Source organism: Pelodiscus sinensis, chromosome 19, assembly GCF_052426305.1.
Source record: "Pelodiscus sinensis isolate ZL-2025 chromosome 19, ASM5242630v1, whole genome shotgun sequence".
NCBI classification, from domain to species: Eukaryota; Metazoa; Chordata; order Testudines; family Trionychidae; genus Pelodiscus; species Pelodiscus sinensis.
Window position 1 is genome coordinate 34,618,813 of NC_143070.1, and position 22,031 is coordinate 34,640,843.

The 22,031-nt window shown below is 48.8% G+C and overlaps 2 protein-coding genes across 3 annotated transcripts; one reads left to right on the forward strand and one right to left on the reverse strand.

Annotated features, from left to right (window-relative positions):
- Positions 1 to 3,515: 3,515 nt before the first annotated feature.
- LOC149523130 (butyrophilin subfamily 1 member A1-like) lies at positions 3,516 to 13,492 on the forward strand. Its single transcript, XM_089770533.1, has 4 exons — positions 3,516 to 3,576; positions 3,783 to 3,896; positions 4,611 to 4,958; positions 12,948 to 13,492. Exons 1-4 carry the CDS (start codon positions 3,516 to 3,518, stop codon positions 13,490 to 13,492), a joined length of 1,068 nt encoding a protein of 355 aa, XP_089626659.1.
- A 1,444-nt stretch (positions 13,493 to 14,936) lies between these two features.
- LOC102461713 (uncharacterized) lies at positions 14,937 to 21,287 on the reverse strand. Of its 2 annotated transcripts, none has more exons than XM_075913741.2 (2): positions 21,175 to 21,287; positions 14,937 to 17,858 (listed from the first exon to the last, which is right to left on the reverse strand). In XM_075913741.2, the coding sequence occupies exon 2, from the start codon at positions 17,611 to 17,613 to the stop codon at positions 16,756 to 16,758; it is 858 nt and encodes a 285-aa protein (XP_075769856.2). In that variant the 5' UTR covers positions 17,614 to 17,858; positions 21,175 to 21,287; the 3' UTR covers positions 14,937 to 16,755. The 2 variants fall into 2 exon arrangements, with proteins under 2 accessions (XP_075769856.2, XP_075769858.2); XM_075913743.2 differs by having other exon boundaries at positions 14,937 to 17,812; positions 21,175 to 21,280.
- Between the last annotated feature and the right edge of the window lie 744 nt (positions 21,288 to 22,031).

The window sequence follows — 22,031 nt, forward strand, 5'->3', positions numbered from 1 at the left end:
AGGCTCTATACTTTCAGCAAGGAGCTATCTGCAAAATCAAACGGCAGCCAATTTAAAACTGGTCAAAGGGAAAATATTATTTACACAATTTATGATCAACCTTTGAAACTCAGTATCATTAGGCACTAAGGAGGCCAACGGTTTAGGAGTGTCCAAAGAGACTTTAGTCACTGATATGAGTAAGTCGTTTAATTAATCAATTTGATAGTTACACTGGAAACAGTGACAATTTTCATGGTTATTTTGAAGTTTGTCAATTAAGGAATAATTTTTCATAACATTTCCTTATTTAAACCTCGATTAATTCTTCCCAGACTCCATAATATCTTCATTTTAAAGGGTTAACGCTGAAATATTTTTAAACTAATTTGTCGGAAAAGGAGGCTAACTTCTCCCTTCAGAAATGACTTTACGCTCATACTTCAAAGCCAGCTCAATCAGTCAAAAATGATGTTTTTTACAGTGTGGGATGCACTTTTGTGACAAAAACACTTGGCTATTTTGAAAACTGCGGTTGCCAAACTTTTTCTCCATGTTTGGTTCAACATGGCTTTGTGAAGCATCGTTTTCTGTCAGGACGTGCTTGATAGTTGCCATACCAGAGAACAATTTTCTTTGATTCTAGCAATCCCCAGTGACTTCTGGGAATGAAGAAAGTTTTGAAATCTTAAATTGCTCTCCAGCAAACAGGAACCCTTGGAAAAACTCTAACAGTGAAATTGCTCTGTCAACAGTGAAACTGCTGACAGTATTATTGGCTCTTTTGTTCTTCTTCTAGATAGGACTTATCTTTCACTAACATAATCAGCACGTGATATGTGTTCTAGTTACTCGTCTACTTCCATTTCTGAAGCTGGTAAATGCCGTGCGGAGGCATCCATTTCAATTTAGTACATTCAATTGAACGGGAAAATGCATTCGGGCTAACCTCCAGCGCCCATGTTCTATGATCTTATTTGTGGCATTAATGATGCTTCCTCATCAGCTGAAACAGTCGCTGGAATTGTAGTGAATTGTTAATGATTGGAACGGGATGGTAGAAAAGCTGGGAAGATTCTGAAACATTGAAACAACGCAGAACATTTTTTTGGCCAGTATTCGTCAGGTATGTTGTTTACGTTGAACGATATTTAAATTGCCACTTTCTATGTAGTCTTGTATATACCCTGCTGTAGGATAACTCTTATGAACAGACAACTCTCCCAAAGATCTCAAGAATCAGTTATTTGGAATTTAAATATTGCAGTTGACAGATATATGCAAAATACTACTTGAGGTCTGGTTTTCATGATATGCTAGAGATGCTGCTGCTGGAATCACGTTAATGCTGTCTCTTGCTGTTATGCTTTGTCTTACTGACCGCGCGTTATCTCATAACATCTGTTTTCAAGCAGAAGTCCATGGTGAAATCCGGGCACAGTTTGAGTCAGGACTGCTGGTACACTATGACCCTCATGTCGTCGTGTGCTTGTTTTAATACCTCATTTCACTCTCTGGTTAGGTTAGGTTATTTCGTAGGGTTTCCTTTTCTTGTTACTTGTCTCTCAGTAATGGATTGATCCCCTGCCAGAATGTAGACCGAGTAGAGAAACACCTTTTTTAAAGCCAGTTGTCTCATGAACAGTCTTGAACGTACAGTGCTAAACGAGAGGAGATATATTTATCTTTGTTAGAATGAATTGCTGAAATGATACTCATCATACCCATGGGATACTCATGGGATACTCATCTTACTCATGGGATACCCATGGGATATTCATGGGATACTCATCATACCCATGCGATACTCATGGGAGACTCATCATACCCATGGGATACTCATCATGCCCATGAGATACTCATGGGATACTCATCATACCCATGGGATACTCATGTGATACTCATGGGATACTCATCATACGCATGCGATACTCATGGGATACTCATCGTACCCATGGGATACCCATGCGATACTCATGGGAGACTCATCGTACCCATGGGATACCCAGCAGATACTCATCATACCCATGCGATACTCATGGGATACTCATCATACTCACAGGATCCTGACTGCTGCAGTAAAGGACTAAAGGTGTAAAAGGCAATCTATTATTTCTTCCCCTCCCTGCTGGCTGGGAGGGACTCGTTTCTCTGTCCTCAGCAGGGAGCTGCTGTGGTCTCTGAGGGAGAAATGCCCCTCTCTCGGCCAGGCAGCTCCGTACACCGAGCCCTGAGCCCTTGGCTGGGTGGGGCGCATTAAGTAGCTGCGTGGCCATGCTGTCACGTAGCTTCAAGCAAACTTTGGCCCCAGCTAACTGGGCAGCCCCAGAAAATGGATGCCCCCAGGCCACCACCGTCTCTGACTCCTGGACCCGCTCCCCAGCTGGAGCTGTGGGCAAAGCAGAGCAATCCCTGACCCCACGTCCCAGGGGGAGCTCGTGGGCCAGATGAAAAGGTCCAAAGGGCCAGATACAGTCCATGGGCTATAGTTTGCCCACTTCTGGTTTACTACATCTCCAGATCATGGGTATAATTTGGCAGCATGATGAAACGTTAACATTCCAGAAAAATGTGTGCTTTTCTGGAATAGTTGGAATGGGATGGGATTAAAAAAAAACTAAAACAAAACTTTTTAAAATTATTTTTTTGAGCAGAAATGGGGAAAAAATTACTAGGGAGAAACATCATTTATTCACCAGTTCTTATTACCATGTCACAGTCTAGCCCGTGAGGAGCATGAGTCACTGACAAACATAAAGTGCTTGTCCAGTCTGACCTTAGCAACCAGATTCACAACTTCCCGAGGAAAGATAGCTGTCCTTATCTCCACCTCTTCCCCTTGCTGGCCCAATGGGGTTATCGCTGTCCCAGTCCCCATCGCTGGCCCCTTGTGGTCATTCCACAGTAGAACTGTCTCGCCTACCAGACCCCTCCCTTTCCATGTTATGAGAACCAGTCCTAATGTCCCGGCACAGCCCAACTCTGACCTTGCTTTACATTACGATAAGAGAAAGCTGCCTACTGAATTTGGTGTTGCTAGCTCTTACCATGCAGGAGTCCTTGAAAAAACAGACTCATAGATAGATGGGCAGACAAACATTCAGTTCTAAAATATATCACAAGAAGATATAATATAAAGTTTAATCAAAACATTTTGAGTTTCCCAAACCAGAGTTTGAAATCTCCGAATTTCCCATGAGGTGGAATTTTGAATTTTTGACCAGCTTTAGTTAAACGCAGGTGGAAAGATAATGATAGGCAGATCCATTCTTTCTTTCTTTCTTTCTTTCTTTCTTTCTTTCTTTCTTTCTTTCTTTCTTTCTTTCTTTCTTTCTTTCTTTCTTTCTTTCTTTCTTTCTTTCTTTCTTTCTTTCTTTCTTTCTTTCTTTCACAAAGAGAAGCAACATACAGAGGGTAGGAGAATGGAAGAGAACCAGAATGAACGCACGTTTATAAACTTTAGGCACAATGGATATTTTCTACAAGTGACTCTGTGTTTGTGTGGGTAAGGGAGGGGCGGAAGCAGCACAGAAATCATGGACGTTGATTTGTTGGAAATCGAAAAGGGCCGGTTAGCTGATTTGCTGGCGGAGGTGGGTGAGTGATATTCAAAGAGATGAAGTGGAGGTGAGAGAAGAGAACGCACAAACACACCAACGAGAGGCGGTGTTCTCCTTCTGTATGGAACGTGTCCTTCCTAACCATCAAATGCTAATGTCTTGGGTCTCTTGGCTACAATTCACTGCATTCATCTCAAATCACCAGCTTCACGTTTACTTCTTTTTTTTCCTCCTTTTATCCAGTGCCAGATAAATTGAAGATGATGCATTTTGCTTTCTCTAAGAGCTTGGTCAGCGCGTCCTTCCTTGGCTACATAGTTTTCTTCACTTCTCTGCTTGTTCACAAGTTGGGCTCAGGTAAGAATTCCTACAGGCACAGGATAGATGTTACTTCCCCCTACCGGGGTGCACAGCAACTAGGGGGAACCACCAGCTGTAAAAAATGGCTAGCAAATCCCTCTGGAAGGGCAGAAGTGGAGGCTAGACTCCTCACATGCTCTCCTTCTTCAAGGTCCTGATTGGCCTGTGGCGGGGGATTGTGCAAAGTCTCCTCCCCCTGCCAGAGGGCGTGGCACCTAGAGAAAATCACCCTTTCTGCCAAAGTTCATGAAGTGGCCCCCCTGCAAAGATTATTGCCCGCCCCTGAGCTAGAGTCACGGAAGGACAGCCACCTGAGGCCGCTCAGTCCTAGAATCAGGCCTCTGTGGGATTCACAAAACCACTGCGTGGTTCTCCCCGACATTTGAAGGTACCTAACGTGCTCGATGCCGACATTTCTGAAGCCAGAGGTCCCCAGGCACCCACAGTTTTGCCTCTGTGTATGTGCGCTGTCGTGCCAGGCCAGGCATCCAGACTCCTAGAGTGCCCGGGGAAAGGTGGGCATTCCCCTGCCTATCTCGTTTGTGGGCCCTGGTCTGGTCCACATGCTCAGAGGTCACCTACTAGCTCCCACCCCTGTAGCTCTGCAACCCTGGGCCAGGCTCTGGTGCAGTTGCCACCTTGACCCCTGCCCGTTGGCGGGTTGGGGTGCAAGAAGGCGTCATTGTCTCCATGGGCAACTCTGTTTTGCAGCCCACTTCACCGTGATCGGGCCCGACAAAGCTGTCACGGCCTCAATAGGCAACGAAGCCGTTTTACACTGCCACCTCTCCCCCAAGATGAACCTGGAGCACATGGAGGTGAGGTGGTTCCGCTCCAAGTTCTCATCCCCCGTCCACCTGTACCGGGATCGGACAGATCATCTTGAGCAGCAGACGCCAGACTATCGAGGGCGGACGGAACTTCTGAAAGATGGCATGGTGGATGGAAGAGTGGCCCTGAAAATTCGCGGTGTCCGCTTCTCTGACGCCGGGCAGTACAGCTGTTTCTTTCGGTCCAACGTCTCTTATGAGGAAGCCTTAGTAGAACTGAAGATAGCAGGTTAATTACATTCTCGAGTGCTTGGGCGCCTTCACAATGTAACGAATGGTGTCATGTCTTTTATACGGAGATGACTTTCGGTGTTTCACAGTTGCAAGGCCATGACAGTTACTTCAAGTTTACTTCTAGTTATTTTAGGGGATCACAATTCTCTCCTGCAATTCTCTCCTCCTCAGGGAGCATATAGAAATTGTAACCTGATCTATTGATACTGATTACTTAAGATTTCTTGGTTATTAATGTGAGATTTGACAGGTTTGTATCCCCAGATTGGTTGGGCACTCCCTGAAGCCACACACCCCTATAAAAAGGAAAGACCTGAGGGGGAGTTAGTTCATGTTCTTGTGGTTGGCTAGTGTCATTATGGACCATTTATCTAGGCCAAATTCATAGATCTCAAGACCTTATGCCAACTGCTGAAGCCGACATTGGCCTGGAAGTTCCTTGCATTCCTGTTGAAGTGCTAAATCCAGCTCTGTGAGTCTCCAAGGCTTGGGGTGCAGGGTCTGTGTCAGCCGATGGTCAGGGCAGTGTGTGTGTGTGTGTGTGTGTGTGTGTGTGTCACACCCAAGTCTTCAACTGCTGAGACGCAAGGTCTCGTCGCAGTGGGCAGCCTAGGAGGCTGAAGGGCGCCCCAAGAAAAGGTTTAACGTCCATGTCTTTACCGCTAGGAATGGGGTTCCGTCGCGGAGGGCAGCCAACAGGCTGACAGACACACCAGAGTTTATAGGAAGAGCTTATTACAGCTCAGATTTTAACTGCTAGGATACAGGATCCCTCCGCAGTGGGCAGTTTAGGGAAGACTGAGAGATGCCCCAATAGATCTGTCCTCTGGAAGATCCAACGCTCGAGCTCCCCCTATACCTGTCCCTTATGACCGGCTGAAGTTCTTTTAAACTGTGCTTGGGTCTGTTACAGCAACTGAAGGAGTCAGGTTACAGCTTAAACAGTTACAGGTTTATTAAAGAAGCTTATAAATCATATGGTTACAATGGCTATTGCTCTATTTCTTAACTGCTAGCAAATATAGATCTTAAAAATGGTTACAAAGAAAATAAAGATAGAAAATAGAAATAATGGTACCAAGTGACAGCTTAATCTTTAAAGAGCTCTAAGTTTATGTGTACACTTAAGACGAAGGACACATCCAGGTACAATTTTTACCCCCTTCTGTGCCTCTCGACTCCAGCGTGTCAGGCCAGGGCCGGTCTCTCAATTCCTAGGAAAGACGAATACGAGGTGGGCTTCCCCATGGAACCTCAGGAGGTCAAACACCTAACCTGACCAGCAGATAAATGGTAGATTGACACTCAGAGTAAGTGTGCTGCTGGACCCATCTTTATACCCATAGGGGCCCGTATCCTCTTTCTTATCTAAGATGCCAAATTGTACTGGTCCATTTTTGTGGCACCAGTTCTTACAAGCAAGTTTCAACTTAATTTACACTTGCAAGAGAGAGAACTAAATTGTGAGAACTGGACATTTTTTTACTGGGCGAGAGATTCAGTAAAAGTGTGAATGCAGCCATGCAGTAAAGTTACTGTGTAGAGTAGAGTCTGGCTCAGTTTCCTAACTTTTGCATGTTTAAAATCTCAAACTTAATATTACTGGATTTATTCATCTAGATTCTAGACACACTGTGATTTTTATTCCTTTTATTCCTTTATTAGTGTCCGGCTTAGCGCCTCTGATCTCTGTTGAGGATTACCAAGACGAAGGGATCCGAATTGCGTGCCAGTCGACTGGATGGTACCCAGAGCCTAAGCTGCAGTGGACAGATCTCAGTGGAAACCCTCAGCCTTCCCTTGCTGGAAAAAAATCCCAAAGCGAAAATGGGATGTTTAATGTTGAGGCCGTTCTCGTCGTCACAGAAAAGTCGATCAGAAACCTCTCCTGCGCGGTCAGAAACAGTGTTTTGAAAGAAGAAAAGGTGTCAAGTGTGTACATATCAGGTGAGATTCTTTGTCGCTTGTGCAACAAACACAAGGAAACACGGCTTGCTTCAATGGAGAGTTTTTATTAATATATTCTTGACATGGAAAACTCAGGATGCTGCTGATACGTGGGGCACCATGAAATCAGGTGCCCTATGCAGCTGGGTATGACCTCTGGGCTCCAGCCATCCCCAGCCCCATCACCTAACCCCTCCCCTGCAGGGTGTGACCAACCCCCACTCACCAAGTGGCCATGAGCAACATGAGTATAAGCAAAAGATCGCAGGGGAGCAGCCGCACAGCTTGTGGCTGGAGAGAAGCGGAAGCTTTCCTTTCCAAGTGCTGCGTCTTTCTGTAATAGGTGAGGTGGTTCTTGTTATTGTTATACTTAGGAAACACATGGGCTGTGTCTACACTGGCCACTTATTCTGGAAAATCAGCTGCTTTTCCAGAATAACTTGCCAGCTGTCTATACTGGCCGCTTGAATTTCCGGAAAAGCACTGACGATCTCCTGTAAAATCATCAGTGCTTTTCCGGAAAAACTATGCTCCTCCCATTCGGGAAAAAGTCCTTTTCCAGAAAACTGTTCCGGAAAAGGGCCAGTGTAGACAGACCAGTAGTGTTTTCCGCAAAAAAGCCCCGCTCGTGAAAATGACGATCAGGGCTTTTTTGCGGAAAAGCGCGTCTACATTGGCCACGGACGCTTTTCCGCAGAAAGTGCTTTTCCGGAAAAGCATCCTGCCAATGTTGACGCGCTTTTTCCGGAAATACTTATAACAGAAAACTGTTCCATTTTAAGCATTTCCGGAAAAGGGTGCCAGTGTAGACGTAGCCATGTTGTCGCAAAATGAGTCTTCAGTTCAGAAGAAAACCAATGAACCCTACCAGCGTCTCCCAATTAATACGACTTTGTTTTCCAGATGTGTTTTTCCCCAGAGCTTCTCCCTGGTTCATAGCGCTGCTCCACGTGATGGCTTTTCTGGTTATTTTCATCTTTCTTGTGATTTACTTCTATTGGAACCAACACAAGGAACATGGTAATGTTAACAAACAGAGAAGTCCCTCAGGCTAGCGCTCAAGTGGGTCCACAGTCCTGGATCATCTAGACTTAAGGAACTAAATAAATTTTAAATGAATGGAGATTGCCTATCTCCTAGAACTGGAAAGGACCTTGAAAGGTCATTGAGTCCAGTCCCCTACCTTCACAGCAGGACTGAGTACCATCCCTGACAAATTTTTGCCCCAAATAGCTTCTGCAAGGATTGAACTTGCAATGCAGGGTATAGTAAGCCAATGCTCACACCACTGAGCTCTCCTACCCTCTGTAAACTCAGTAGCAGCTGTTTCTTGCACCTCCACCATACTCTTCTCTGCATTACGCTTTTTTTCGGGAATGTGAATGGTTCCATCCCTTTGAGATGGAGAGATGGATGCTGCAGTAGCTGCCAGGTCACCTGTACTCTGACTCACTGGAAGATCACGCATCTCCTCACCACTCACATCCCCACTGGGGCCGTGAACATTGGTAACAAAAGGCAGGATTGTGTAGCACTTTAAAGACTAACAAGATGGTTTATTAGATGATGAGCTTTCGTGGGCCAGACCCACTTCCTCAGATCAAATAGTGGAAGAAAATTGTCACAACCATATATAGCAAAGGAATTCAATCAAAAAAAGCATCCTTGTTAAGACCCGTGCGCTAAGTGTCGAATTTACGCATGAATGACAGTTCGGAGGCTTCCCTTTGTAGTCTGGTGTTAAAGTCTCTTTGAAGCAGGATGCAGGCGTCAGGCCCAGTCTGGTTGAAATGGCAAGAAACTGTTTTTTCTATGTGAAACTGTCTGATGTCTGTTTTGTGGGCATTGATCTTTTGGTGACGTGTCTGAGACGTCTGTCCAATGTCCATCGCAGACGGACACTGTCGGCACATCAAGTGGGTTCAGGAAAGCAGCAAGAAACGGGAAGTTCCCTGAGAAGCTGGTGCTAATCAGTCCAGGCTCTCGGGGGTGCTAGAGAGGGGCATAAGAGGCTCCCCCTCCTCCTTTCTCTCCCTGCAGTACCTGCTGATTTCTGCTATTGCCTCTCACCTTTCTCCTGCCTGCCTGTTGCATCTCTTGTGCCCTCCTTCCTCCAGCCCAGCGCTCCACCCTGTCTGTGCATTTAGAGCAGAGAGAATACATCTGCACCATTTTCTACACTCTGGGTCCCAGTGGTACCCCCTCACACACACACACACACACACACAGTCTGAGGTGAGACCGCCTGCGCCCAACCCGGCCCCACAGCACCCCCTCACTTCCCCCCACCCCCTCCTCTCGCCCCGCCCCACAGCGTCCCCCCCCCACTTTCCCAGCCCTCTCCTCTCCCCCCGCTGGAGGGAGAGAAGGCAGAGAAAGTGGGGGGGAGCTATGGGGCAGGGGTAGAAGAGGGGTCAGAGGAAGTGGGGAGGGTGCTGGGGCAGAGGAGGGGTCGGGGAAGTGAGGGGGTGCTGGGGCAGAGGTGGGGTCAGGGGAAGTGGGGGGGCACTGGGGCAGAGGACGGGTCGGGGAAAGTGGGGGGGTGCTGGGGCAGAAGAGGGGTCGGGGGAAGTGGGGGCGTGCTGGGGCAGAGGAGGGGTCGGGGGAAGTGGGGGCGTGCTGGGGCAGAGGAGTCGGGGGAAGTGGGGAGGCACTGGGGCCTCAGTTTGCCTCATGGTAGGGCTGGTCCTATACGTGGGGCCACCGACCTCTCCCAGTCTGGGGCTGAAGAGCCCTCGGCCTTGTGCCTCGCTGCCCAGGGCGATGGGGACGGGGCGCTGGTTCCGGCTTCGGCCCCCTGCCCTGAGCTGTGTGGTAACGTTTGGCACCCGAAGGGAGTCATGGTGCCGGGCAGTGTGAGAATCCCTTGGGCTAGGTGGCCTCGCAGGGTCTCTCCCAGCCCCACGTTTCCACGACCCTTTACCTCAGACTCACGTCGCTTTCTTTCTTTTCAGTGCGACTCCGTGAAAAAATAAGTAAGTGCCGTGTCCGTTTCTCCCTCCTCTAAAGGGCAACGAGTCTCCCCTCTCTTAGGACTGGTCAGGCCTTTTAATCCAGCCCACGGACGCCCCCGTGGCACAGAGCAGCAACTTCTCCAAGTGGCTGGCGGCTCCCTGTGGGGAGAAGGGGGGCAGCTTTTCACACTGCCTCTGTCCCAGCCCCTAGCAAAACCTCTCATCCCCCATTGGCTGGAAACGGGCCAATGGGAGCAGTGAGATTTTGCTGGGGGCGGGGGCAGTGCAGCACCATTTCTCAGCTCCCATTGGCCAGTTTCTGAGCAATACCTGGACCCTGCACCCCAATCCACTGACCCAGCACCCAAACCTTCTGCATTCTCCTCTCCGCCCCCCGCACCTCATGCCCCACGTCACAACTCCCTCCCAGACCACGCATCCCCTCCTACACTCCTCCCCCAGGCCAGAATCCTCTCCTGCCCCAATATCCCCTCCCAGACCCCGCACCCCATTGCTTTGCCCCATGTCACAACCCTCTCCTTCCCCCGAACTGCTTCTTAGACCCAAGCTCCTCTCTGCACCAGCCTCCCTCCCAGCTGCTGTACCCCCCTCTATAGAAAAGTGCAGCCCTTGGCCACTTACCAAAATCTCAGCGTGGGCCCCCCCATCACAAATTCTAGCCCACCCTGGCCTAGCGACAACTCCATGAGCTGCGGTTTGGGGGTCTGCATCGCGTGCACGCCTGTCCCGCCTGCCTACCGCCAGCCTTTCCACTGAGCCATGCCCTCGTGAGGAAGGCCCAAGGCGCCACGTCCCCCTAAATGCCGTGGGCCGGAGCCTCTGGAGGGCCCATGGGTGTTTGGCTGCGTTCTCTCCACCTTATATTTGTGTCTGATTCTTTCTTTCCAGGGACACTCCAGGAAGAAATTAGTAAGTTCATTTTTACTCCCTTCCCGTCTTTGTATCCTCTCCCTAACACTCAGCCTGGTGCACGTTCTCACCCGCTCTACGTATGCTCTTGGTTTCAGAGTGGAGAAAATTTCGCGGCTACGCAGGTAACCAACGCCGGTGTTTTATCACTGTCAAAATCCCAGCGTTCCCGAGACCTGACACTCTCTGTCCTCCTGCTGTCAAGTATCTGAGCTACCGAAGGAATGGGGCGAAGCTAAGGGTGGTAGAAACGTTCCCTTCCGTTATTGGTTCCAAAGGAGAGGTTCTTCCAAATACGCAAAGCTCAGCACATTTTCAAGGAAATGTATCTGCATGTCTTGAAACTTTTCATCTACGTCTACACTGTAGGCTTCTTGCGTAGCATCTACACTGCTCGTGCGTTCTTGCACAAGTACATTTCCAGTAAAGCGTCGGAATAGAGGGCTTCTTGCAGGGTGGACGGGCAAACGGGTTTCTTGTGCAAGAAACTCCGATGGCTAAAATGGCCATCAGAGCTTTCTTGCTCAAGAGAGTGTCCACATTGGCATGGATGCTCTTGCGCAAAAGTACATGGCCGTGTGGACGCAGTCTTGCACAAGAAGTTTTGCTCAAGAACTCTCGCACAAAACAGTCTTACGCAAGAAGCTTGCAGTGTAGACGTAGCCTTCATGTTTTTGTCAGAAAACTGAAAACCCGTCAATTACATTTCTTCCATGTTCTGGCCAAAAATATATGGCTGTGTCTAGACTGGCAAGTTTTTCCGCAAAATCATTTGATTTTGCGTAAAAACTTGCCAGCTGTCTACACTGGCCACTTGAATTTCCGCAAGAACACTGATGATCTCATGTAAGATTGTCAGTGTTCTTGCGGAAATGCTATGCTGCTCCCGTTCAGGCAAGAGCCCTCTTGCGCAAATCATTTGCGCAAGAGGGCCAGTGTAAACAGCACAGTACTGTTTTCTGCAAAAAAGCCCCGATGGCGAAAATGGCGATTGGGACTTTTTTGCGGAAAGGCGCGTCTAGATTGGCCACGGACGCTTTTCCGCAAGAAGTGCTTTTGCAGAAAAGCATCATGCCAATCTAGACGTGCTTTTCTGAAAATGCTTTTAACGGAAAACTTTTCCGTTAAAAGCATTTTCAGAAAATCATGCCAGTGTAGATGTTTTTAGCAATATGGGAAAAACCATTTTTTCTCCCGTGTTTGCCAGTTTTCACTGCTAAATATTTTTTCTAGCAGCTTCTGGCTGAAAGCTGATTCTTTTTCCTTTCAGGTTTTAATGTTTCAATGCAAAGCATTTCTTTTTCTGCAGAATAAAAGCCCAACTGAATAGGGCAAAATCCTCTCCTGCACCCATACCTCCTCTCTGACCCTACACCCCGATCCTGTGGCCCAGGTCACAACACCCTCCTTCACCTAAACTCCCTCTCAGACCTCACACCATCTCCTTCCAGTACCCTGAAATAGCTATTCCCCATCTTTTAAACAAGCCCGTTATTTTGAAATAGCTTTTGAAATAACGGGCTCGCTATTCCGACATCCCTGTAAACTTTGTTCCACAAGGAATAAGGGACATTTCAGAATAGTGGTTTATTTTTAAATTTGGCTCTCTGTAGACAGCACCAGAGTATGACATGAGCTCTTTTGAAATACACTCAAAAAAAGCTATGCAATTTGCATAGCTCAAATTGTGTAGCTTATTTTGAGCTACAGGTTCTAATGTCCAACCTCAACCTCCCTGGCTGCAGTTTAAGCCCATGGCTTCTTGTTCTATCCTCAGAGGCCAAGATGAACAAGTTTTCTCCCTCCTCCTTGTGACACCCTTTTAGATACCTGAAAACGGCTCTCATGTCCCCCCTCGGTCTGCTCCTTTCCAAACTAAACAAGCCCGATTCCTTCAGCCTCCCCTCCTAGCTCCTGTTCTCTAGACCGTCAATCATTCTTGTTGCTCTTCTCTGGACCCTCTCCAATTTCTCCGCCTCTCTCCTGATCTGTGGAGCCCAGAACTGGACACAAGACTCCAACTGAGGCCTGATCAGCGCAGAGCAGAAAATGTTTAACCAGCCCTAGCGCTCGCCTGTGACTCTCATGGACGTTGTAGGTCCCCGACATCTCTAACCATCGGGCCTCCTCGTTTCTTGTTCTCGTTTCTACAGTGAACGTCACCCTGGATCCGGACACGGCTCACCCAGAGCTCATCCTGTCCGAGGACGGGAAAAGCGTGCACCACGGAGACGTGCGGCAGGACCTGCCCAACAACCCTGAGAGATTTAATTATTCGGCCATTGTGCTGGGCAGCGAGGGATTCACAGATGGGCGACATTATTGGGAGATCGAGGTGAAAGACAAGACTGACTGGGACTTGGGTGTTTGTCTGGAGACCGTGGACAGGAAGAAGAAGGTCATAGCAAGTCCTGAGAGAGGCTACTGGGTAATCGTGCAACGGGCTGGAGATACGTACATGGCCCTCACGGAAGAGCGGACCACTATACTTGTGAATGAGAAGCCAAAGCAGATAGGGGTTTTCCTGGACTGCGGAGAAGGAAAGGTCTCGTTTTACAATGTGACCGACGGGTCGCACATGTACACGTTCAGTGCCAAGTTCACCGGGCCTGTCCGGCCCTTTTTCAGTCCTTGGTACAGTGGAGAAGGGAAAAATGCTGCTCCGCTAAAAATCTGCCGTGTCAAGGACTGGGAATGAGGCCAGTGTAGTCTCGTGAATGAAGAGTGAAGTCGTGTTATGGTCGATTCCCGGCTGCTCTGTGTTGCTGTGCCCACGTCCCCGGTCTTGTTATTTTGTAAGGGAAAAAAATCTCTGCCTGCTTTTTTGGGTCTCATTAAAAGTTAAGAAACAAATAGAAATCTAACAAACTTCCTGCTAGGGCTAACAGCTCATGATCAAACCACGGTCACGGAGGGAGTTGATTTAATAAATCAGTGAGTGTCGCGAGGTACCCCACCCCACACTGCTCAGCCCTGGGGTCGGGCTGTGACTCTCCCAGGCCTGGAGGCCTTTTAGGAAACCTTCCAGTACCTCCTATTCAATAGGAACGGAAATAAATTCTAGACTCTGGAATCCGCAACTTTTTTCACTCACACGACTACTTTTGGAATATTTCAATTAGGGTAATCTAGTTATTTACCGAATATTCCCTGTATCCCCTTGACAAGTTCTCATACCCCCTGGAAATACACGTACCCCCTGTTGGGAACCCCTGGTCTAGACAGTATTTGGTCCTGCCATGGGGGCTGGGGGCTGGACTCAATGACCTTTTGAAGGCCCTTCCAGTCCTAGTATTCTATGAGCCTATAATAATAATATATGGAGTTATTCCATCGCCAAAGATTTAGGGACACACCCAGAACATGGGGCTTTGTCTCTACCCATCCTGGCCAACAGCCATTGAGGGACCTGTCCTCCATGAATCGGAAGTTATGCAGATGCGCGTGTGATTTGTGTAGCCTATTCCGCGAAAAAACGGCAGTATAGCCGTAGCAGAAAAAGACGTAATTATCTATTGTTCTATATTGTGAGGTAGGTTTCCCCCTTTCTCTCCACACACCCGAGGAAGCGGGTTTTGCCCATGACCACTCACGATACGTTATATATTTGTGATAGAAATGTAGCCGTGTTAGTCTGGTGTAGCTGACTATGTAGCACTCTAAAGACTAACAAGATGGTTTATTCGGTGATGAGCTTTCGTGGGCCAGACCCACTTCCTCAGATCAAATAGTGGAAGGAAATTGTCACAACCAGATATACCAAAGGATACAATTTAAAAAAATTAAATTCAACCCTTTACACCTAAGCTTAAACAAAGACATTAATTATCTTACCCATTACAAAGATAGTAATGCATCTGACGAAGTGGGTCTTTGCCCACGAAAGCTTATGCTCCAACACTTCAGTTAGTTTATACGGTGCCACAGGACTCCTCGCTGCTATTACAAAGCTAGCTTCCCCAATTATCACCTCTAATATCATTAACTCACAGACATTTACCTCCCCCTCCCCCATCTGTTCTGAAATTTGATTTTTCCTTTTCATATGTGTTCATTTTTTTAATTGTATCCTTTGGTATATCTGGTTGTGCCAATTTTCTTCCACTATTTGATCTGAGGAAGTGGGTCTGGCCCACGAAAGCTCATCATCTAATAAACCATCTTGTTAGTCTTTAAAGTGCTACATAGTCCTGTGTTTTATATATTTGTGTTCGTCTCGAAGGTCCCCCGGGACTGCTCGTAATTTTTAAAGTTACAGATTAACACAGCGACCCCTCTGTGGCTTTTTTGAATGCAGTTATACTTTAGACCATGAAGCAGAATGTCCTTGGTAATTTTTACCCTATCTCTAACTAATTGTTTTCATTATCCTCCCATTGACTACTTGTCCTTTGACTCCAATAAACCTCTGGTTTCCCCTAATGATTGTGACAACTGATTTCAAAAGTTAACTATTTGTGAAAATGCATTTCCTTGTATCCGTTTTTAAAGTGCCCGCCCTTTCATGAAAAGAGGTTAAAACGACTGGGACTTTTCAGTTTAGAAAAGAGGGGACTGAGGGGGGATAGGATAGAGGTCTATAAAATCATGAGTGGTGTGGAGAGGGTGAATAAAGAAAAGTTATTTATTAGTTCCCATAATAGAAGAACTAGAGGACACCAAATGAAATTAATGGGTAGCAGGTTTAAAATGAATAAGCGAAAGTTCTTCTTCACACAGCGTGTAGTCAACCTGTGGAACTCCTTGCCAGAGGAGGCTGTGAAGGCTAGGACTAGAACAGAGTTTAAAGAGAAGCTAAATAATTTCATGGAGGTTAGGTCCAGCACCAAAAATGAAGAGGAGACGTTTTTCTGTCTCCAAGAGCAGCACAGGGAATATCTCCCTTCTTGGTTACACCCCAGTCTTCATGTCTCTGCTTGTTCACAAGTTGGACTCGGGTAGGAGTGCCTCCTTTTCCACGGGCTCTTTTTGGCACCCCGTGTAAAGGAAACATTAACTCCACGAATAAAAAACGAAACGTTCAAGTTGTTTCTCGCTGGAAGGCTTTGAAATGAATCCCCCCCCATACCTCTCCACCACCTTCTCCCCCCCCTTTTTTTTATAGTCCTAAAATTTTGAAACAAAAATGTCACTAAATTTCTTTGAATCAAAAATGCGATTCAGATTTTTCATTGGCTGAAACCTCAGGCCCAAACCCGGGTTCAGATTCCTTCTCACAGGCTACGTCTACACTACGAGTTAGCCTGGCAAAAAATATGCTAATGAGGGGCTCATTTGCATGAGTCACAATCTCATTTGCATATTTTCTGCCGAGCCGTTTTTGTGCAAAAACCAGCCATGTGGCCATTTTCTTTTTGCGCAAAAACCCCTTTTCCCACAGATCCTTATGCCCCAAAAAGGGAGGTCAACCGGTATCGGGGCTGGACACGCGTTTCTTTCGATCGGAGGTCTCCTATCAAGAATCAGCGATGGAACTACGGGTAGCAGGCTAGTGTGCTGGCTTTTCTACGGTCCTTCCCTAGGTTGGGAGGGCGTGTTTTGTCTCCTTTCACAGGCGCTGACTTTGGGGTCTGCCAGCGGGTGTCACACACGGGCTCCGCCTCCTCCCCTGAAGCTCCACCCCTCCCCTCAATTATTCCCCTTTATTGGGCTCTGGGGAGGCCACATCTGGAGTGTTTTGTCCAGTTTTGGGCCCCCCACTACAGGAAGGATGTGGGTGCATTGGAGAGGGTCCAGTGGACGGCGACCAAAATGATTAGGGGGCTGGAGCACATTCTGTGTGCGGAATACATTTTGTTCTGTGCGTCAAGACAGGGGTGGTGTGCACCACCAGGACAAACACAGGCGGCCGGCCGCGGGCGCTCTGCCAATCCGCCGGGCGGCATTTGAATCTTTCCTAGGTGGCCGCCCAAGGGCTCAGCTTCCGGGGAATCCTGGCCCCACGTGAAGAGTCACCCACATTCATGCCCGCTTTGCCGCGTGGGTTTTCTGGTGCTTACTAAGATGTGAGCTCCGCTGGAAACTTTTCCCACAGGCCAGGCACCTATAGGGCCTCTCGCCCGTGTGGGTCCTCTGATGCGCAGCCAGGTTGGAGTTGACACTGAAGCATTTCCCGCAGGCCAGGCACTGGTAGGGCCTCTCGCCTGTGTGCGTTCTCCGGTGCACAGCGAGGTGGGAACGCCGGCCGAAGCCTTTCCCGCAGTCCGAGCACTTGAAAGGTTTCTCCCCCGTGTGGCTTCGCCGGTGCACCAGGAAGCGGGAGTTCTGCAGGAAGGTCTCCCCGCAGTCCGGGCAGGTGTAGGGCTCCTCCCCGGTGTGGATCCCCTGGTGCCTGATGAGGTGTGACTTCTGGGTGAATTCCCGCCCGCAGGTGAGGCACCGGTGGGGCTTCTCGCCCAAGTGGAGACCCTGATGCCGAATCAGGTGCGAGCTCTGAATGAAGCGTTTCCCGCAGGCCAGGCATGGGTAGGGCCGCTCGCCCGTGTGGAGCCGCTGGTGGGACAGGAGGTCGGAGCTCTGCACGAAGCGCTTCCCGCAGGCCGGGCAGGGGAAGGGCCGCTCGCCCGTGTGGTGTCGCCGGTGCGTGAGCAGGTTGGAGCTGAGGCCGAAGCGTTTCCCGCAGTCCGGGCAGGGGAAGGGCCGCTCCCCGGTGTGGGTTCTCTGGTGGGTGAGCAGGTTGGAGCTGAGGCGGAAGCTTTTCCCGCACTCGGCGCATTTGAAGGGCCTTTCTCCCGGGAGCGTCCCCGGAGGGCCAGGCCGGCGTGAGCCGCCGTTCAAACCTTTCCTGGACTCAGCGGGTGCGGTTTTATTCCCTCCCATCCGGATCCTGTGTCGGTCCCCTTGATATTCTCTCCCCCCACAAATGGATCAACCTGCGTTTTTTTTTCTAGCTGCCTCTCTTACGACTCTGCAAGAAACTCCCTTCAATCCTTCCTGGGAACATCTCGGGCGGCTCCGCTTTTTGATGGCTTTCTCCTTATAATTCTCCTCCTTCGTTCTCACTCACAGGCCCAATCACCTGCAGGGGGAAGAGAGAGAAACGCAATCCACACGGGAGTCGTTCCCTGGGTCGTAAAGAGAAAGACGACATCAGAACCTGCAGGCGAAACTGAGGGACCGGATTCTGCCTGCACATCTCCGTGCAAACACTCCGGGGCGGTGTTTCTCAACCCGTGGTACTAGGACCCTCAGGGGTACTCGAGAGAAGTCAACAAATGAAATTTGGAGAAAAGTGAAGGTCTATTTTAAGTTTGAACAAAAACCAGGACTATGTAGCACTTTAAAGACTAACAAGATGGTTTATTAGGGGATGAGCTTTCGTGGGCCGGACCCACTTTTTTATCACTATTTTAAGTTTGACAGCGCTTTATTATGTTTGTAGTTTTTACACCCCAAAATTGTCATCGCCTGCCTGGCGACGCTGAAGTTGTTTGAACAAATGTGTTGCAACAGCAGAAAAAAATGTTGTGTGTCTGAAAACTGTAGGTTCTGGGGGAAGTTATAATTTTTTAAAAAGGGGGTACTTCTAATTTTTTTTTTAAAAGGAGGTACTTATATATTTTTTTGAAAAAGGGGTACTTTATAAAAAAAGGTTGAGAAACTCTGCTGTAGGGGGCATGTCTAGGCTAGGGAGTCATTTCAATAGAAGATATTTTGAAATCATCACACCCGAAATAATCTCAAAATCACACGATTCCTCTTGTTCTCAAGCGGGAGTTGTTGTTTCACACTAACAAGCCCCTTATTTCAAAACAACAGGGCTGTGTCTAGACTGGCAAGTTCTTCCGCAAAAGCGGCTGCTTTTGCGGAAAAACTTGCCAGCTGTCTACACTGGTTGCTTGAATTTCTGCAAGAGCGCTGACAATCTCGTGTAAGAAATCAGTGCTTCTTGCGCAAATACTGTGCTGCTCCCGTTTGGGCAAAAGTCCTTTTGCGCAAAATGGCCAGTGTAGACAGCTCAGATTTGTTTTCCGCAAAAAAGCCCCGATTGCGAAAATGGCGATTGGGGCTTTTTTGCGCAAAAGCACGTCTAGATTGGCACGGACGCTTTTCCACAAAAAGTGCTTTTGCGGAAAAGCATCCATGCCAATCTAGACGCTTTTTTCCGCAAATGCTTTTAACGGAAAACTTTTCCGTTAAAAGCATTTGCGGGACATCATGCCACTCTAGACATATCCCAGGCTTGGTAGCGTGGGCATCTGCCGAGTCATTTCGAAAGAAGGGGCTTGTTACTGGGCAATAACAACTCCCGCTTGTGAAGAGGAATCACGCAATTTCAGAATTGTTATTTCAGGGAGTTGTTATTTTTAAATGAAATGACGCCCCAGGGCAGACATGCCCAGAGAGACACAAAGTTAGACGCTGTCTACACTATGGATCTTACAAGGGCAAGGTTTCCTGAGTCGACACTCAGTGCCAGCAAGAAAGAGCTCTCTGGCTGGCATAATTAAATGACCCCTAACGAGCAGCCTTAGCTATCCACACCAACACTTCTGCTGGTGAAACATACGTTGGTCTCGGGGCAGCGTTCCCTATAAGGCAGGCGCGGCCAATCCGGAAAGCTTCCAACACAGACCAGTTGACTAGCAAAGCGCACCCCAGCTACGTTTTGTTTCTACTGGTGGTGCGCATTCGCACATGCCTCGGTGCACATAAAAAAAATATTCTGCACACAGATGGGAAAAAAATCCGCACGTGGATGGAAAAAGCTGAGAGGGAACTTTGGTCAGGGGTGTGATTTTTTTTTCACACCCCTGACTGAAAAAAAGTTTTCGCAACCAAGTGGTAGTGTAGACAAAGCCTCAGGAAGGGCTTTTAATGTTAAACACTTGGGCCTTATTTCTAAGCCGAACTTCTCTGGCTTTTAACTTCCCACTATCAGTTCTTGTTCTGCCTTTTCCTGCTCAACGAAAATCGTGTTAAGCGCCCGATATTTTCTCCCCGTAATCAAGTCAATCCTTCAGGGCAACAGCACCACAAAATCGAGGGAATTGTCTACAATTCAGTAATGACAGGTGGCAAAACATCAGTGAATGAGGAGATTTTTTTTTAAACCGGTATGAGACGCGAGTGAGAAACTGAGGCAAAGTGACGTCTCTTCACGGATGGAACAGAACCAATGGCAGAATGGGGTGGGTTGTTACATTGCTAACACCGACTGAGAGGAAAAATACGCAATGTTTGAGCAATGTTTGTACCGAGGGCGAAGCAGATGGAAATCAAATAGGGTTTTAGATCCAAATTCAATGAGAAATTGGGTTGGGTTTTATATCCAAATCCAATGAGAAATAGGGTTTTATGTCCAAATTCAATGAGAAAATGGGTTTTATATCCAACATCAGTGAGAAAGAGGGTTGCGTTTTAGACTCAAATTCAATGAGAAATGAGTTTTTAAACCCAAATCCAATAAGAAATACGGTTTTAGACCCAAATTAAATGAGAAATGGGGTTTTTAATTCAGATTCAATGAGAAATAAGGTTTTAGACCCAAAACCAAAAAGAAATAGGTTTTATATCAAAATTCAAAGAGAAATTAGGGGTGTGTCCAAATTCAATGAGAAATAGGGTTGGGTTTTAGACTCAAATTAAATGAGAAAGAAGGTTTTTAATTCAGATTCAATAAGAAATAAGGTTTTAGACCCAAATCCAATAAGAAATAGGTTTTATATCAAAATTCAATGAGAAAGAGAGTTTTATAACCAAAATCAGTGGGAAATAGGGTTGGGTTTTATATCCAAATTCAACGAGAAATTAGATTTATGTCCAAATTCAGTGAGAAAGAGAGTTTTGTATCCAAATTCAGTGAGAAATAGGGTTGGGTTTTAGACCCAAATCCAATGAGAAATAGGGTTTATGTCCAAATTCAATGAGAAATAGGGTTTTAGACCCAAAACCAATAAGAAAGAGTGTTTATATGAAAATTCAATGAGAAATTAGGGTTGTGTCCAAATTCAATGAGAAATTAGGGTTGTGTCCAAATTCACTGAGAAATAGGGTTGCGTTTTAAACTCAAATTCAATGAGAAATGGGGGTTTTAAAGTCACATTCGATAAGAAATGGGGTTTCTCACAGTCACTGAGCGACACCCTGGGAGGCGGGGGGGGGGAGTCCAGGGGCAGCCAGGGGGGTGACAGAACCGGGGTCCCCCATGCCAGCCCCCCAGTCCCAGGCAGACAGCGCTTGGTTCCCACGCTCCAGGGCGCTGGGTCCCCGCGGATTCAGGGGGCGCCCCCAGAGCTGGGAGGCAGGACGGGGAAATGGGGGGGTCCAAGGGAAGCCCAGGCGGCCCCCCTTCTCGGCCCCGCCCTCTGCCCCCCCAGGCCCCGCACAAAGGGGGGGGGCAGGAGACAGCCCCCGGCAAAGGCTCCCTCCCCCCCTCACCTGCAGGCTCCGCCGGGGTGGGCAGCGCCCGGGCGGCTCCCCGGGGTCCGGCTCCCGGCTGGGGGGGGGCGGGGGCTGCGGCTCCGCCCCGGCCGGCAGGAGCGGGGGGGCGGAGGCGGGGGCGGCTCCTGACCCAGGAAGATAAACAGGAGCCCCCCCCCCCCCCCCGCGGGCCGGGAGTCGCCCGCAGGGTCCCCCTGCTCCCCGGGAGCCGCTCCCCGCGCAGCGCTTGGGGGAGGTAAGAGACCCCCCCGGGCTGCGGGGGGGGGGGTGCGGCCAGGAGGGGGGGGTGCAGGGTTATGGGGCTGGACTGGAGGGGAGATGAAGGGGGGCACTAGAAGGGAGGGGGGAGCCAGAGCAGCCTGGGGGGGCAGACACGAGGCAGCCCCCCCCGCCCCATGGGGCTGCCCCACCCCGCAGCCAGCCGGGCATTTTCTCCCCCCTGGACACTGGTCGGACCAGCCGGGCGAGTGGGGAGGCTGCAAGTCAAATATCCAACCCCCCCCCCCCCCCACACACAGCCTCTGCCCCCCATGTGTGATGCTCAGTGATTTGCAGCCCCGCCCCTGAGGTTTGGGGGGGCCCTGAGGTCTGGGGGGGCCCAGGGCCCTTCTCTGATGGCCGGGCCGGATGCAGCTGCCCCCACACTTGGGCCAGACCAGAGTCACTGCTGGCTCTGGGGGGGAGGGGGGCGGCTGGGCTCCCGGGGGGAGCAGCCTCTGGGGGCTGGACCTTGGGGGCTGCAGGGCAGTCCAGGGAAGTTGTGTTTCTACGGGTGGTGCACACCCACACACGCCTTGGTGCATGGAGCAAAATTGATTCCGCACGCGGACGGGACAATTTAGAAACGTTTAGAC

Bases quoted from the DNA above. Each gene is read 5' to 3' on its own strand.
- LOC149523130 (XM_089770533.1), top strand. From the start codon at position 3,516: ATGGACGTTGATTTGTTGGAAATCGAAAAGGGCCGGTTAGCTGATTTG. The intron at 3,577-3,782 runs GTGAGTGATATT...CCTTTTATCCAG, and splicing joins TGATTTGCTGGCGGAGGTGG to TGCCAGATAAATTGAAGATG. The intron at 4,959-12,947 runs GTTAATTACATT...TCGTTTCTACAG, and splicing joins AGTAGAACTGAAGATAGCAG to TGAACGTCACCCTGGATCCG.
- LOC102461713 (XM_075913741.2), bottom strand. From the start codon at position 17,613: ATGGGAGGGAATAAAACCGCACCCGCTGAGTCCAGGAAAGGTTTGAAC.